Raw genomic sequence first — 18,395 nt, 5'->3', positions numbered from 1 at the left:
GTGGGCATGTCTATAGGGCATTTTCTCAATTGCTAGGGAACCCATGCTACTGTGGGCTGCACCATCTCTAGGCATGTGGGCCTGGGCTATACAGGAAAGGTAGGTAGTTCAACAAGACGAGCCTGAAAGCAAGCCAGCAAGCAGCAGGTCCTCTGTGGTCTGTGCTTCAGTCCCGTCCTTGAGTTCCTGCCCTGCCTGGCTACCCTGGATGATGGCTTTTAACCTATAAGCCAAGGAAACCCTTTCCTCCCCAGGCTGGTTTTGGTCAGTATTTTATGACAGCAATCAGGGCAAACCACAACACATAGTTTGTGTAATCAGGGAAGATGGAAAGTGGACATAGCACATGAGGATGCACACTGTGGATCTCTGTGAGCCCCAGGCCAGTCAGGCTTTCACAGTGACGTATGTCTCAAAATGAATGGGTAAATAAGTAAAATATTAGTGAAAGGGATTGCAAGTAGCTCACAGAAAGTCCCGAGTGGCAGGCTGTGGAAGTAACACGATGAAAACATTCTAGGACGATCAGCCTATTAGTTTTAATGGCAATGAAAGATAAGAGGCTCACAACTCTGAACATTAACTTGGAATTCTGAAATACCTAGACTTCTAGCAGGGGTCATCTGAAGTTAAGTCCCATGTTAGGTCATTTAGAAACTAAAACAGTGCAGACAAGCCCTGATCACTGAAGAATTCTATTAGAGATCATTTTGTCAGCAGTGGAGGAAACCTGGGGTATCTACCTTTGCCCCCAAGTTCTACTGTCCTTGTGCGTAGGGCCCTGCTGGCCAACGACAGCTGCACTTTACACAGCGACTTCTATGTGCTCAGACCTTTCCTTACACACTCCCATTTAGTGAGCCAAGTGTCTCCACAAGGAAGGGAGAGGTCATCACGCCCATTTTTTTTTTTAATCGCAGAGCCATTTGGAGCCTAAGGGGAACCAGAGTCACAAAGCTGTAACCCCGGGGACTGCAGTTCTGGTCGCGAAGATAGAGCTTCCGGTGACTCGGGGGACCCAGGCTGGAGGGAAGGGAAAAGAGACTTTGGAGACCCGGCTCTCTTCTTTTAGGACTCCAGCACGCCCTTGGGCCCAGAGAAGACGACTCCTCTCCCGAGGTGACACCTGTCACCCGGCAACGTTTAGGCGCGGGTCCAAAAATCACGGTTATCTGATTGGCAAGGTTGGAGGGGCTGGACGGCGCTGATTGGTTAGCTGGCCGTCGGACCAGGCTTCACCCGGTTACGGAAGCCGACGAGGGTCGAGCGCGGGGCCGGGCCTGAAGGAAGTTAGGCGCAGAACCCCAGGTCGCGGTGGCGAGGGACTCGGACCCGATGGCGACCCCAGAGGCCAGCGGCAGCGGCGGGAACGGCGAGGGCAGCGACCCCTCCGTCACCTACTTCCGGCTGGAGGAGGTGGCGAAGCGGAACTCCGCGGAGGAGACGTGGATGGTGATCCACGGGCGAGTCTACGATATCACCCGCTTCCTCAGCGAGGTGCGGGCCTGGGAGGCGGGAGGCCGCCGCGTGCTGCTGCTGCTGCTGCGGCTGCTGCTGGGGTGAGGGGTGGAGGCCACGCGCAGCCGTGGGGGACCGCGACCCTCAGAGGGACCTCGTGGTGACAGCGGTGCCCTTCTCAATGCAGGGAGCGCTTGCAGTAGGCTAGATCACATGCCGGACCATCACCCCGTTTTCCGGAAAGGGAAACTGAGGCTCGCAGAAGCCTTGAGAACTCTCAAGGTCACACACTCAACGACCTAATCCATTGGAACCCGTTTCAGAACTGCTCCTTTACAGAAAGTATGCCTTAGGAAGCAATGCCCTTGGGGCTTTTATTTTCTTGAGGAGAAGCCCAGATTTTTTTTTTTTTAAGTTAAAAACATTAAACTATGTATCTGTACGAGGGCTTGTGTATCTGCGTTTCGGTGCCTGCAGAGGCCCGAGGTCAGAACCCCAGGAGCTGGAGTAACTGGAGGTTGTGAGCCCCTGAGGTGGACTCTGGGTGCTGAACTTGGATCCTCTGAGAGAGCAGTTTGTGCTCTTAACCAATGAGCACTCTCTCCAGCGGAGCCCAGATTCCTCCCACCCCTGTTACTGATTAAGCAGTTGATTTTTGTTGTTGTTGTTAAGACAAGGTCTCATTGTGTATCCTTGTCTGTCCTAAGAGTCTATGTAGACCAGGCTGGCCTCAAGCTCAGGGAGATCTGCCTGCCTCAGCTTCCTGAATGCTGGGGTTAAAGGATGGCCTGATTTTTTAAATCTTTTCTTACCCTATTTTTTTGGGGGGGGAGGGGGGTTTCGAGACAGGGTTTCTCTGTGTAGCCCTGACTGTCTTGAAGCTTACTCTGTAGACCAGGCTGGCCTCGAACTCACAGAGATCCGCCTGCCTCTGGCTCCCTGAGTGCTGGGATTAAAGGCCTGTGTCACTACCGCCAGGCTTCCTCTCCAATTTTGAGTTGACCTAGAAGCCATGATTTTTCCCATTTTGCCATTGACTATATAGTCCCTCACTCTATTTTTCATTTTTAAAACTTTTTAAGGTATTGGGGATTGAACCTGGGTCTTGGCCATATTAGGCAAGTGTTCTACCATTAAGCTCAATCTCTGATCCCCTCTACCCTTTTTCTTAGCTCTCTTCAGATAAAATCTCATTACACAAGATCTCTTTGAGACCGTTGTGCAACAGATCATTTTTTTTTCTCTCCTGAGACAGGGCCTGATGTGTCCCATGCTGGCTTCTGTCTCGACTACACTGTCATCTATGTAGACCTTGAACTTCGAATCCTCCTGTGTGTGCCATGCTAGGGATGCAGTCCTTCCTGCTTGTCAGGCACTCTGTCGGCCGAATTACATCTCTGGCCTTAGGTTTGACAGTTGTTCAGCCGTACCGTCACCCCTGAGGAAGCAGCACTTTCAGTCCCCTGAAGTGGACCTTCTTGTTCCTCTGCTGTCACTCTTAACATCAGGGAGCCAGTGATGAGCGGTCACCAAGGGTTCGTCTGGAGCTTTGACTTGTGTGACCGTTTTTATTCTGTGATAGGATGATGATACCCTTATGGTTGATATCTGATAATACAGCTTGGTTCTGAGGACAGTTCATTTCTTTTGGTGTGTGTGGTACTGCGTCTGAAGGCCTTGCACATACCAGGCAAACTCTTCTTCTCAACTGTTTTCCCAGAGCCACACCTTCCCTCCAGGGTCTCAATATGAAGTTTTGCAAAGAGGACATTATGCTAATGCATTTTTTCTAGTAGACAATGAACAAAATTCAAGAATTTGGTAATTTCTTACATTTGTATAGTAGACGATTACCACCCCCCACCCCCAAGGCTGGGAAAGGAACTCAGGACCCTCACACATGCTAGGCAAGTGAAGTATTCTACCCCTGAATGTCATTGTGTGTTTGAGACAGGGTTTTTCTCTGCAGCCCAGGCGAGGCACTAAACTCTTTGGAGTCCTTCTGTCTCAGTCTCCTGAGAGCTGGGATGGCAAGTCTGCCACCACATCTGACTCTCAGGTTTCTTCTTCCTTTTTAAACCTTATAAATGGTTCTTCAGAGTGAACCCAGGGCCTTAGCTGAGCGCAGGGCAAGCACTGTACCCCTGAACCCTACCTCCATACCCAGCCCAGTTGTTTGCTTTGCTTGTCATTTTGAGATAGGATCTTATGTAACCTTGAACTCTTCATTCTCCTGCCTCTACCTCCCCAGTACTAGAATTAATGATAGCCGTGTAACACCACTCCTGACCAGGCCTCTTTTCTTTTTCCTTTCCTTTTCTTTTTTTTTTGACATGGCATCTCTCTGTGTAGCCCTGGCAATCCTGGAACTCATTCTGTAGACCAGGCTGGCCTCAAACTCACAGATATTTGCCTGCCTCTGCCTCCTGAGTGCTGGGATGAAAGGTGCCCCAGCTTAATTTTTTAAAAAACAGCTAGTTGAGAGTGACATGATAGGATACTAGAAACAGTTTCTGTGAGATTATGATCGTATAATTATCTGATGAGTGACGGAGTCGGCCTTAGAAGATCCCTTGATTTCTTTTGTCCACATAGTATTACTTCAAAATCCTAGTCTTAATGATGTCTTCTGGTATTTGCCTTCTAATACATTTTCTGTTAAAGTATAGTCCATAATATGGAGGCACTCCTTTTTACTTCAAGTTTTGTGGTTTTAATTTTCCCAGAATTTATTGATTGAGCGTAGACAGTGAATTTGGAAGGACCCAGATAAGGAAAGGTTAGCAGCCGATTTCACCATGCACTGATGGAGCCAGAGACGGCATCTGGTAGGCAAGGCTTCCCTTGAAGCTTGAGATATGCATCCTTTTCTGCAGTTAGCTGTTTCTTTGTCGTCTTTTTTTTTTTTTTTTTTTTTAAGACAGGGTCTTACCTGTATTCCAGGGTGGCTTTATGGTACCCAGGATGGCCTTGAGTTTGTGGCAATCCTCCTGTGTCAGCTTCCTGAGTGCTGAGATGACACGCTTGAACTACCATGCTTATGTTGCAGTTAGCTGTTCCCGGTTAACCTGTTCCATTATCTCTATCCCTGTTTTGTTCATTCCAAGCTTATTCATTCAACTACTTAGGCAAATAATAAACCTTTACTCGGTGTCAGATACTGTTTTAGGTACTAAGGATACAGAAGTGAATAAACATCTGTGCCGTCTAGAGTCTACAGTGCCTAGGAAGCAGACAGTCAACAGAGCAAATGAGTGAATTGTATTCCATGGTTAGATGTAGATAGGTGCTGAGATGAAAGAGGATGGTGTGGTCTGCGTGTGTGTGGTAAGAGGGTAAAGATGAGGGGCTGACAGTTTCCGCATAGAGGCCAGGGATAGTGTCATGAAGGTGACACATGAAGGCCAGGAGTAAAGCGAGAGAGCATCCCTGGGGGAGGGCACAAGAGCCGTGAGGCAGGAATATGTCTGGTGTGTCTGGGGACAGTCGGTGAGGCTGCAGTGGTCGGATAGTAGCCCAGGAGATCAGAAGGGTTAGAGGGCCGATCACGTTCCAGCTTTGTTGGCCTTAGGATGCGATTTGATTCTTGTTCTGAGATGGGAAATCATTGAAGAAGCAGCATGATGTAATGCAATTTCATGTTTAATTGGGTCATTCTGATAGCTCTTGAGAAAGCAGTGATGGGGGACAAAGGTAGAATTGAGGAGCATAGTTAAGGAAGATGCTGTAATTAAAGCAAGGAATCGTGGCTTGGACCAGAATAGTGGTGACAGCGGTAATAAGAAGTACATGCTGGCCGGGCGGTGGTGGCGCACACCTTTGATCCCAGCACTCAGGAGGCAGAGGCAGGCAGATCTCTGTGAGTTCGAGGACAGCCTGCGTTACAGAGTGAGTTCCAGGAAAGACTCCAAAGCCACACAGAGAAACCCTGTCTCAAAAAACCACAAAAAAAAAAAAAAAAAAAAAGAAGAAGAAGAGAAAAGAAAAGAAAAAGAAGGATAGTATAGCCAGAGAACTATGCAGAAGCCAGAAAATCTGGCTTGGTAGGTAACTCACACTAGGTGTCTGTGGAGACTAGATGTTGGATCCCCTTGAACTAGAGTTACAGCAGTTAAGAGCCACCTGGTGTGGGTGCTGGGAACCAAACTTGAATCCTCTGTAAGCACTTACAATTAATCTCTGAGCCATCTCTTCAGTCCCTGCATTGCTTGGTTTTTTTTTAGACAGGTTCTCACCATGAAGCCTTGGCTGATCTGAAACTCACTGTGTAGATCAGGCTGGCCTTGAACTCACAGAAATCCTCCTTTCTCTGCCCCCCTCAATGCTAGGATTAAAGATATGCACCACCAGCCTGGCCCCTGCATTTTTTTTTTAAACCTGTGTATCTGTTTTAGTTCCTGTTCTGTTGCTGTGAAGAGACACCATGACTAAGGATATTTATAAAAGAAAGTCTTTAATTGGAGGTTTGCTTACAGTTTCAGAGGGTTAGTCCATGAACATCCTGAAAAGGAGGAATGATGTAGGAATAGTAGCTGATCCACAAACTGCAGGGAGAGAGAGAGAAAGAGAAAGAGAGCCTGGGCCTAGTGTGGACTTTGAAACCTCAAAGCCCATTCCCAGTCACACACAAGGACACATCTGCTCCAACAAGGCTATATACCTTCTAATCCTTCCCAAACAGTTCCACCAACTGGCAACCAAGCCTGAGTTCAAATATATGAGTCAGGGGGCATTCTCATTGGAATCCCACAGACTCTCAAGGACTTTTCCATGTCAGTACTTGGAATATTCTTCATTATAGTTGGATAGGACTTGTAGATAACCTGATTAATTTAGGCAGTTTCCTATTGATAAACATTTGGGGTGTACCAGTATCTAGTTTCCCTCTAACCCCAAGTCACTTTTATTGACATTTTATATATAGGCAATGAAGTGTACAGATATTGGACATAGAGTTAAATATTTAAGCTTGGGCAAATGTTACATTTGTGACCACCATTAAAATCAAAAAGAATATTTCTACCACTTCTAGTGTTGCCATTGATCTGATTTCTAACGTAGAATAGTGTATATGTCTCTCACTTCTTTTATCTGTTCCTTTTCTGTTTTTTTTCTTTGTATGGATATGCTATTTATTCACCTGTTGGTTAACTTTTGGGTAGTTCGAGTTTTTGACTGTTATGACTAAAGCTGCTATGAACTTTCGTGTACAAATCTCTTTGTAGACATAAACTTCCATTTTTATAATAACCTAGTAGTAAAATTGGTAAGAGTGAAACAATCTGTAAATTTTTAGGCAGTGGTCAGTGCTTCTCTCAGAGTTCACATCATTTTGCACTCACACCAGCATGAGTTCTTTAAAGTCTGCTTGTCTTCACTGACACATTGTATTTGTTAGTCATTTTACTTTCAGCTATTCTGGTGGGTAAGCAGTGACTCGTGACCTTTGGTATTGTTTTATGGGCTTTATGACCATCTTTTTATAAGATATCTTTTCAGTCTTGCATACTTTTTTTTTTCACTTGTTTTGTTTTGTTTAAGTAAGTAGCACTATAAAGACCCTTCCTTGTCTGTAAACTGGAACTAGTAGTACCTTCTTCGTAGGGTGGTTTTGACTAGTAATTTAAATGGGACACATAAAGACTTAGTATCCAGCATAGAGCTTAGTAACTTATGGATTTTTGCAAATAATGTAGAACTGTGTTGTTCCCAGCAATATTTATTTATTTATTGCTGGGAAGGTCAAACCTGGGACTTCCCATATTCCAGCCACAGTTTGCAATGCTACGTGACAGATGCTTTGAAATAGTTAAAGGTGACTTAGATGCCTAGGAGTAGCAGGAAGGAGCTGGCAGTAGTTACTGTCATATTTGGGAGACAGTGGCTTTGCCTGAAGGAAGGCAGAGGAATACAGTCTCTATTTGGTATAATCTCTAAACACTCATGAGAATTGCTAAACCTGAATTTGAGACGGGTAGTTTGGTGTCCTTGTCAGGTTACACCCTTTGGCATCAGGTTTGTTTCCTAGGCAACGCCCCTCTTCCCAGGCTCACTCTCATCCCAAGCAAATGCCATCATTTCCTCCTGTCACTCCCTAGCTCTGTTATCTTTCTTTTCCCTGCCACACTTTAATCTTCGTGTTTGGCTTTGGTGATATAATGTATTTGGCTAGAGATTGTGTTTTTATCACCCAGCCTAATTTTTGCAGCTTCCTCAAGCTGATCTTTCTCAGTTCCATTTTCCAAGTCAGGTGGTGTCTAGTAGAGTTCCGTTGTTACATTTTCACTGCATCAGTATGGAATTTCCATCCACACACGACATGAGTCGTTTTTTTCCAGCTAGAATTTTATACGGTAATTGTCATTCCTTACACTCTCTTGTCAGTCCGTCAGTCCTGTTCTTTCCATGGACTTAGTAATCGGGAATACATTTCCATTAGTAATCTCTCCTATCTCTTCTCTTCTCAAGCATAGATTTTTTCTGTCCTCTGTCGGAGTCTGTAGTAAACTAATTGAATTTAAGACTACTGCTCCCTACCACATAGTCTTTGGATGGTTGAATTAACTAAGATCCGTCACAAGATGATAGTCCAAGTTTCCTCATAGCTGTACAGTGTTTTATTTGGTTATTTTTGCTTGAGTGAGTTAAAAATATAGGCCACATAGGCAATTGTTTCTTCTCTTTTGTTAGTTTATATGGTAACTTACATGTGCTTTAAATGCAAGCCATCTGTGGTATCACTTATCTGAAATCCCTGTACCTATTAAGTTGAATTGGGAAAATCTTGAGTTTGAGAACTGTCTGAGTTACAACAAAACTTCAAAACTAAATATACAAGAGATTTGTATGTAAAGTAGGTGCTAAAGAAAGTGGGCATTGTGTATTGTATAATACTAGGTTTTACTTAATCAAAGTAGGTGGGAATCTTACTTGTTTTGGTGTAGAGTTTGAACTGAGGACCTTGGGCTTACTAGGCAAATACTCTGTGATTGAACTCTATCTCTAGCTCCTGTGTATGTGATTTGTTCAGATTTATTTTTAATTTTGTGTGTGTGTGTATATCTGTGCACTTGAGTGCAGGAGCCTGTAGAGGCTAGAGTAGGGTGTTGGGTCTCTTGGAACTGTAGTCATAAGTGCCCATTGTCCTCCTTAAGAGCGGTAAGTGCTCTTAACTGTGGAGACGTCTCTCCAGCTCCTTGTGACTTTTGCTGTTATTGATATGTTTTGTTGTGTTTTGCTATGCTAAGAATCAAATCTTCTGCATGTTTGATAAGCAAGTTGCCACTTCCCAGGCCAAGGAAGAATCCCACCCCACCCCCAACCCCTGAGACAGGGTGTCTCTGTATAGTTTTGGTGCCTGTCCTGGAATTTGCTCTGTAGACCAGGCTGGCCTCAAACTCACAGAGATCAGCCTGCTTCTGCCTCCTAAGTGCTGGGATTAAAGGCATGTGCTACCACCGCCTGGCTGAGGAAGAAATTTTTTATTGTCCAGTAGACTTAATTAGTATAGACACCCAGTCTAGATTATTGAGGATAACCTGCACTCTTGTCTTGTTTGACTGTGGTTTAGACAAAAGCAAATTTTGGGCTTGTGTTAACTGTTGGTATGTAAATTAAACTTCTGTTTTATAACAGTAAGTGGTGTATATGTATATGTATACATATACATATATACATAATACACACATATACATATATATATAACTATCTTTACCTTTTTTACTTTTGTTGTGTTGAGGATTGTCCCATCTATACACTTAGCTCTCCTCTTTTTTCTTTTTGGTTTTGTTTGTTGGCTGGTTGTTTTTTCAAGACAGGGTTTTTGTTTTATTCATTCATTCATTCATTCATTCATTTATTTTCTGAGACAGAGTTTCTCTGTGTAACAGCTCTGGCTGTCCTGGAACCCACTTTGTAGACTAGGCTGGCCTTGAAATCACAGAGATCTACCTGCCTCTGCCTCCTGAGTGCTAGAATTAAAGGTGTGCACCATCGCTGCCAGGCTTAGACAGGGTTTCTCTGTGTAGCCCTGGCTGTCTTGGAACTTACTTTGTAGACCAGGTTGGCCTCAAACTCAGGGATCTGCCTGCCTCTGCTTCCTGAGTGCTAGGAGTTGAGTGCCACCCCCACCCTGGCTTTAACTCTCCATTTTAACCATTTTTACCTGTACAATTCAATGGCACTCATTTCATTTACAGTATTGTGTAGCTATCACCACATTCTATTTCCAAAGCTTTTTATCACTTTGAACAGAAACTCTATAAGCATTAAGCAACAACTCTCCATTATACTCCCCAAATTCATGGTAATTTCCAATTGTGTTTATGAATCATTCTGTTTTATATAAGTTGAATCATATAATGCCTTTTGTGCTTGTCTTAACTTACTATATGCTTTTTAATTTATATATTTACTTGTGTGTGGGTGGGGGGTGGGTGAGCCATACTACAGTGTATATGTGAAGGTCAGAGGAGATCTTTCTGGAGTCTTTTCCTTTCTCACCTTTCTAGTGATCAGACTCAGGTCGCTAAGTTGGGCAGCAAGGACCATCACCTACTCAACATTGATGAGCCATCTCATCAATCCTTTACTCTTTGAATGAAAAACATTCTTATTACAGATTTTTTAACCATTTTAAGTATATAGTTTGGCATTAAGTACATTCACATATTTTTTTTGCAGCTATCACCACCATCCATCTTCAGAGCTTTCTCAGTCCAAATTCAAACTGTACCCATTAAGCAACAAATCCCAATTCCCTGATGCTCCCAGCCTTAGCAGTTCACTGTTCTGATTTCTGTTTCTATGAATTTTATCCATAGAAATGAGATCATATAAGTCAGCTGTGGTGGTTCATGTCTATGATCCCAGTATTCGGGAGGCTGAGGCAGGAGGATTACTGTAAGTTCAAGGCCAGCCTGGAGTTCTTTGGTTTTAGTTGAACTTAGGTAGTAATTCTTCTAGATGCTATTAAGTAGAATTCTTTCCTTCCTTCTTTCCTTTCTTTCTTCCTTTGTTTCATTCTTTTTATTTATTTATTTATTTTTTGGACAGGGGTTGGGGGGATTATTCATTGCTGGTTCATGGAAACGTTTTTTTTCCAAGCTTGTTCCCCAAAACCTTGCTGACTTAGTTTGTGAGCTGTTAATACTTTTCTTGTATATTCTTTGAGCTCTTCTGTTTCTCTCTTTCTCTTTCTTATTTTTTTTTCTTCCTTTCGTTCTTCTTATTTGGATTTCTATTTATTTGTCTAAGTGTCTTGGCTAGAACCTTAAGTACAGTACTGAACAGCAGTCCCGAGAACTGGCATCTGATCTTGTTACTGATTAAGAAACAGTCTTTCACTTTTGAGTATTCTTTTGTGTGTTTTTCATAAGTGCTCTATATTATATTGCTGAAATTTCCTTCTTTCTAGTTTTCTAAGATTTTTCTCAGGGTATTGAACTTTGTCAAATGCTTTCTCAGTCTCTAGATGACTAGGTTGTTTTCCCCTTTCAATTAATGTGATGTGGTACATTGATACATTTTATTTTTTTTTAGAAATTTTATTATGATTAAACATTTTATTTATTTAAAATGTAATTGTGCACATGTACATGCCGTAACACACATGTAGAAATCAGCAGACGACTTTGAGGAATCTGTTCTCTCCTACCATGTGGGTCACGGGGAATGAACTCAGGTCATTAGGGTTGGTAACAAGTGCTTTTACCTTATGAGCCATCTGAGCCATCTTGAGGGTCCTCTACCTTGTCGGGGAGGACTGTCACCGAACTGAGTCCTCATGTCCGCTTCCCCTACTCCTGGATTATAAGCACACGCCACTGTGCTGAGCTTTGCACATGGGTGAGTCCTTATGCTTGTGTGGAAAGCACTTTACTGACTGAGCAATCTCCCCAGCCCACACTGATCATAAAAAAATCAACCCAGAAAGTTGGGTGTGGTGATGAACACCTGTTAACCCAGCACTGGGGTGGGGCAGAGGCAGGCAGAGGCAGGCAGGTCTCTGTGAGTTTTAGGCTAGCCTGGTCTACAGAGTTCACAACAGCCCAAGCTATGTAGAGAGACTCTGCCTCAAAAAACAAAACAAACAAAAGAAATTCACTTTTTTTTAAAGAATTCTTTTGTTGCCATTTATATTTATTTCTTTTAAATTTTTTTTTTGTAATTTCATACATGAGTATACTGTATCATTTCTATCCCTTAATCTCTCCCTTCTAACTCCTCCCATGCCCTCCTTTAGTGTTGCTCACGTGTACATGTGTTTAGGACTGATGCTTGGGATTGGATAGTCTCTCAGGAGGCTCCTCCCTGGAGAAAAACGGATTCTTTTCTCAGCAACCAATCACCTGTAGCTCTTCATGTAGGAGTGAGGGCTTGTGAAGTTTCCTCTATTCATGTTGGCATGCCAACTGGTGTGGTCATCATAGGATTTAGCTTAGGCAACCATGTTGTTCAGATTTCATGTGTGCAGAGTCCCTGTCTAGCAGCAGGTATCCTGGTCCTCTGGCTCTTACACTCTTTCTGTCCCGCGTCTAGGGTGTTCTTTAGGTGTAGGGTTGTTCAATCCAGGTATTTCTAACCTATTAGCATTAGCATTATTTGCCTATAGTCACATGCAAGGATTGAAAGTTGAGCTTTTGGCTGGGCAGTGGTGGTGCAGACCTTTAATCCCAGCACTCAGAGGCAGGCAGATCTCTGTGAGTTTGAGGCCAACCTGGTCTACAAAGAGAGTTCCAGGACATCCAGAGCTTTCATACAGAGAAACCTTGTCTTGAAAAACAAAGAAACAAACAACAACAACAACAAAAAACCCACCTCCGCCCCCCCCTAAGAAAAACAAAAAAATGTTGAGCTTTTAATATTGAACTGCCTTCATTGGCTTTCCTGGGAACAGGGTGAATAAAACTTTTGTTTTGGGTATCCCATGGCAAGCTTGAAAGTGTTAAGAGCTTTAAATGCCACAGGTCACGTATGGGGCAAATATTGAGTAATAAAAAATCCTGTATCTGTCTTAAGCCTTGCTTTGGTTTGCTCTTGAGCTGAATAGGTTATTACACAATTTGTGGCTTCCCACAGAAGATCATCATTTTTACTCAGAAAGGCTGAGAATAATTTATCCTGCTCTCTTTAAGTTGAAACTTGGTTTTCTTTCTTGACTCAACAAATAAAGGAGTGAGGATGGAGCTGTAAAGAAGAGCATTTTGTTTTATTTTTGGAACAGGGAATCATTATAGTCCTGGCTGTCCTGAAATTCACGGTGTAGACCAGACTGGCCTTGAGTTCACAGAGATCCACCTGCCTTGCCTCCCTAGTACTGGGATGTTTGTTTTATAAAGAGACAGTCTCAAATCTCAGTGTTACCTAATACCCCGGCTGGTCTTGAAAGGCTAAGCTCAAGCAATAATCTTCCTGCCTCAGTCTCATGAGAAAGCCCAGACTACAATGTATTGTATGTAACCCTAGCTAATCTCAGACTTGCTGTGAGGATGACTTTGAACTCCAGGTCCTGCTTTCACATCACAAGTATCAGTATTGCATGTTTGTACCACTGTGTTCAGTTACCAAAGCCTTTTTTTTTTTTTAAATAAACACTGAATGTCTCCTATATAATTGTTGAATACTATGTAGTATATTATTGAGTTACAGCTGTTTGCCCTCGTGATTGGATGGCCAACTGGAAAGTGGTTTCCTGTCACTGTCTGTGAGAGAGTATCATACTGTTTATCACTAGTCCCAAAAAGCTAAAAATTTGGTGTATGTTTTTTACTGAATGCATATCAATTTTTCAATACTGTAAAGACCAAAATATAAGGCAAACCCTGAGTCACAGTCGCTCTCTACACAAAGAGATGGGAATTAAAATACTTCACTATTCAAATCACTTGGCCTGGCAAGATGGCTGAATGGGTAAAGGTACTATAAATAAATCTCTTCCTAAGCAGGACATAATGGTGCATGCCTTTAATCCCAGCACTCAGGAGGCAGAGGCAGGTTGATCTCTGTGAGTTGGAGGGTCTACATAATAAGTTTCAGAACAGCCAGAGCTACAAAATAGACTCTATCTCAAAACAACAAACAAACAAATCTCTTCCTGATTGGGGATCACAAAAATACTGCTTATTCTCTATTTATTAGCTAAAATATTTTTTAAACAGTCTCATGCTTTGCTGACTTTTTTTTCTTGAAGGCCTTTGGTTTTGATAGTTTAATTTACATGGCTTTAGTAACTATTAGTTGTATATAAAAAACAAATCACCGGGCTCACGCCTTTAGTTCCAGCACTTGGGAGGCAGAGCCAGGCGGATCTCTGTGAGTTTGAGGCCAGCCTGGTCTACAGAGCGAGATCCAGGACAGGCACCAAAACTACATGGAGAAACCTTGTCTTGAAAAACCAAAAAACAAACAAACAAATAAAAAAATAAAATAAATAAAAAAAACCCAAAAAACAAATCAAGTCTACGTGATTGAAATTCACAACTAATTCTGGCCTCCAGGGTTTCTGCTTATTCCACTCTGTCCCGTTCCTTTGCTGCCTCGATGTCTTTTCAGTGAATGAGGTGACTGTCAGTTGTATCTGGATTGTCACTAGTATAGTAGTAGCATATCTGTACCCTTCAACTAATGTGGTTTTGCATGTTAAATAGCTTTTAATTAGTTTGAATAATGAGGCATAAATATAGCACAGTTCCAGTATCCTTTTCGTTACATGCTTTGGACTGTCAGAACCTGTAGTTGACTAGAACTGTCAGACTAGGGGAGGGTATCAGCATTTCCTCACAGTCCCAACATTGAAGTGTGGTGAATACATGCAGTGTTGTCCTACTGAAAAGAATCCAATGTTATTACCAAACCTTAATGTTGAAGTTTTTGAGGTAGTTGAGTTGCTTTTGAATTTATGTGAATAGATGTTTTGCCTGCATGTATATCTATTTACACACACATACACACACACACACACACACACACACACACACACACCCCTTTGCCAGTATAGGCCAGAAGAGGGTGTCAGAGCTCCTGGAACTGGAGTTACAGACAGCTGTAGGCTGCCATATGGGTGCTGGGAATTGAACCTAGGTCCTCTGGAAGAGCAGCCAGTGCTCTTAACTGCTGAGTCATCTTTCCACCCCTAGTAGTTGAGGTTCTTGAATAATTGGACAGCCAATGAAGAAGTTAAACTCTCATTTAGAAAGTTTTCTTTAACAATTTAAAACAATTTAAATTAGCATATAAGGCATTATATATCGCTATGACGTTTTTCTTCTGAAGAAGTAAGAAGAAAAGTGAAAGGTGGGCTAGCAAGATGGTTCAATGGGTAAGGGTGCTTACTGCAAAGCTTGGGTTCAAATCCTGGGGTTCACGTGGTAGGAGGGAACTGACTTCTGCAAGTTGTCATTGGACTTCCATACAAGTGACTTGAGGTGTACACACAGGCAGGCAGGCAGACAGACAGACAGACACACACACTAAAAAAATGTAATACTTTTTTTATGAAGAAAAACGAAAGTTTATGTCAGAAAAGAAATACAGCTGGAGAGGTGGCCCAGCATCAATTAAGAGCACTTGCTGTCCCTCCAGAGAACCCAAGTTTGATTCCCAGATGGTGGCTTACAACCATCTGTAACTCTCTTCCAGAGAATCTGATACCTTCCTCTATTCTCTGCAGGCACAAGGCACGTGTGTGATACCAAAACGTAACTGCAGGCACAATGCCCATATACTTTAAAAAAGAAAAGAAAGTACAGGAGGCAGGGTGCTGCATAGATGTTCTTTTTGCTGTTGTGCAGCCTTGAGTCATCCACTTCTTTGGTTCCTCTCTGATTTCTGCCTCTCTGGCAGTGAAAAGTACTAGAAGAAGCTATGGAAACCAAGATCCACCACAGTGCAAATGTCCTGCCATGTGAGAGGCACCTCCTTCAATCTCATCTCATGGACTTCTCCCTTTTTTATGGCAGTATTTCAGATTTATATCCTTTCTGTGCTTGATTGGGGAGAATGGGAAGTCGAACAGAGGTACTTTATGTAAGTTGCCTCATCTGAACTCGTCTTTCAGTAGCTTAAAAAAATACTTATTTTTTATTTATATGTATGTGTGTGTGTGCGCGCGCGCGCGCATGTGTGAGTACAGGTGTTTGAAGAATCCAGAAGAGAGGCCACGTCCCTGGAGATGGAGTTGCAGGAAGTTGTGAGCCATGCAATATGGCCACTGGGAACTGAACTCTGGTCCATTTCAAGAGCAGTTACATCTTCTTAATTGCTGAGCCATCTCTCCAGCCCCCTGAGGCTGGTCTTTTGTTGTTTTTCTGTTTGTTTGTTTGTTTGAGACAGTTTCCCTGTGTAGCCCTGGCTGTCTCTGGAACTCACTCTGTAGATCAGATTGGCCTTGAACTCAGAGATCTGCCTACTTCTGCCTTCTAAGTTCTGGGATCAAAGACATGAACCACCACTGCCCAGTGAGGCTGGTCTTATTCCTGATAATTTTATCTCTGCCTCCTGAGTGCTAGGTTTGCAGTCATGTGCCAATATGCCTGGCTTCTTATTTCTTATTATTCTAGCCAGGGCAATACTTAGCACTACTTTATTCGTTACTTTTCTTTTTGCTGTAACAGAGTAGCTGACATTAAGAAGGGATTTCTTTTACTCATAGTTTGGGGGATATGGCCCACCGGGGCAGGGAAAGCATGATGACTGAAGTGAGACTGGTCATATGTTTGCAGTCAAGAAGAGAGAGAGGTGAATGCTGATCTCATCTGACTTTCTCATTTTGCCCTTTTTATTCATTTTGGGACCACAGCACATAGCATGCCACCCACATTCAGGGTGGGTCTTAGGTAAGTTCTAGAAACCGTCCTCACAGTGTGTTTTCCAGGTGATTCTAAATCCTGTTAAACTGACAGTGAAGATTAGCCAACAGAAAGACTGGTAGACAAGAACTGCTTGGGCTAAAATTGAACTTTGTCCCACCTCTTGGAAAGTTTGGGCTGTGTTTAGAATGTGCTCTCACCTGCCCTAGGACGTTCCGCCTTTGAGTCAGGTTGGGTGGAGTGCCTTGTGCACTATTCTTGGTTCTTTTTTCCTTATCTGACCTCTTAAAACAGCCACAGCAAGCTCACAGAGTTAGACCCAAAGTTAACCTGTAAGCCCCACCTGCCCAAGGACCGGGTAACTTCCTGGGGTTTGGGAGTTGTAGTTCTTGGAGAATAACAACAGAGCCTCATGGTAAAGTATGGTGGCCTAGAGGTTCTGTCTGTATAAGCCCTGCCAACATGTGTCTCGAGGCCACACAGCTGCAAAGTTTCCAGATGGTGGTTCTGACCAAATCCCATCTTGGTCAGTATTTATCATTTTAAATAAAAGCTTGCTTAAATTCAGCCAAAATTGTGGAACTGTTTTTTGTTTTTGTTTTTGTTTTTTCTGGTGAATTTCAGGATTAACAACAGCAGCATATGTATTTATGTATTGGCAGTCTACAGGTATGCTCTCCAGGACCTGTGGCACTGAAGTTAGGGACGTGGAGCTCTTAGTAGTATTTAAGACTGCCTTGTGTCTGCTACTGGTATTACCAGTTTGTCATTTAGTTCTACTTGTCCGTTTGTATGTGTGGATGGTTTTTAGATTGGTTCTTGAAGATTGTTGAACACCTTAATCACTTGTACTTATTTGTACATATTGGGCTTCCATCTAAAATAATGCTTGGAGAAAGTGCTATGCAGTGAAACACATTCGAAAAACTCTACCTTTTGCCCAGTCAGTAAATATATCCAGGTGTTTCCCCTTTTCTGCATAGTTCTGAAGACATTTTAAAAAATCTGTAACACAAAATGCACAAAGCCTGAAAGCATGCTCGATGAGTTTTTTTTTTTTTTTTTTTGTGTGTGTGTGTGTGTGTGTGTGTGTGTGTTTTTTTTTTTTGAGACAAGGTTCCTCTGTGTAGCTTTGGAGCCTGTCCTGGAACTTGCTTTGTAGACCAGTCTTTCCTGGAACTCACTCTGTAACGCAGGCTGTCCTCGAACTCACAGAGATCCGCCTGGCTCTGCCTCCCAAGTGCTGGGATTAAAGGTGTATGCCAACGCCACCCCGCTGCTCAATGAGTTTTTCTTCAGTTCATACATCCATGAAATTGCCTTCCAAGTTCTGATAGCCCTCTCGGTGTGTTTTTTTTCCTAATCAGTACCTCTTCTCTTCCCCAGAGTGACCACTGTGGTAACTTCTAGCTTTTTGCATAATGTATTGTGTTATAAAGCATTCCTTTTGCTCATTTATGTATAAATCTTAGTTATTATGGATTGACTTAGAAATGCCCCCTACAGGCTTATGAACACTTTTCTGCCAACTGGTGGCACTATTTTAGGAGCTGTGAATCTTTTAGGTGATAGAGCCTAAGCTGACAAAAATAGGTCCCTTGGAGTGGGCCTTTTGAAGTTACACCAACCCCTGGTTCTAGCCCTACTCCCTGCTCTGTGGTACAGACCATTACAGTATGAACCTGCGTCATGTGTTCCGTTACCATGCCTTCCCTGCTCTGATGGACTAGAGACCCCCTGAAGCAGCCACAAGAAGTCTCTCCCCCTCCCTAGTGTTGTTTCTGTTATATATTTTAGTCACACTGATGCAATAGTAGCTAATATGGTGATTATTGCCAAAACCAAAAATTAGAACCTTAACAATCAATCAGATTGTTGTGGGGTATTCACCAGAGAAGATTTGCTGGGACATGGATTTAATCCAATAGAAAGTCTTTATTTGCCGAATTGCAGCTACTCTAGGTGTTCGGGATCCCAGTTCTCAGGACAAGCTTTTAAGCACAAAAACTGTCCTGGGTTGACATACTTTACTTAACAAGATCAGTTGGCCAGAAGAGGAACTACAGAATCCAAGAAGCAAGTTAGTACACTTAAGAGACTTTCCCAGAACTATGGACTTTGATGGATTAG

General features: G+C 42.9%; 1 protein-coding gene across 4 annotated transcripts in view; it reads left to right on the top strand.

Moving 5' to 3' along the window:
• Positions 1-972: 972 nt before the first annotated feature.
• Positions 973-18,395, top strand: part of LOC128103297 (cytochrome b5 type B) — a 44,122-nt gene continuing 26,699 nt past the window's right edge. Inside the window, exon 1 of one of the 4 annotated variants that reach the window (XM_052727546.1) lies at positions 973-1,497. In XM_052727546.1, the coding sequence (XP_052583506.1) occupies positions 1,336-1,497 (162 nt within the window). In that variant the 5' untranslated portion in view covers positions 973-1,335. The remainder of the gene's footprint in view (positions 1,498-18,395) is intronic. The other 3 variants (XM_052727543.1, XM_052727544.1, XM_052727545.1) reach the window with 3 other exon arrangements.

Source organism: Peromyscus californicus, unplaced genomic scaffold (genome assembly GCF_007827085.1).
Source record: "Peromyscus californicus insignis strain IS unplaced genomic scaffold, ASM782708v3 Scaffold_8__1_contigs__length_139910024, whole genome shotgun sequence".
Taxonomy (NCBI): Eukaryota; Metazoa; Chordata; class Mammalia; order Rodentia; family Cricetidae; genus Peromyscus; species Peromyscus californicus.
This window is presented reverse-complemented; position numbering and strand designations above follow the sequence as displayed.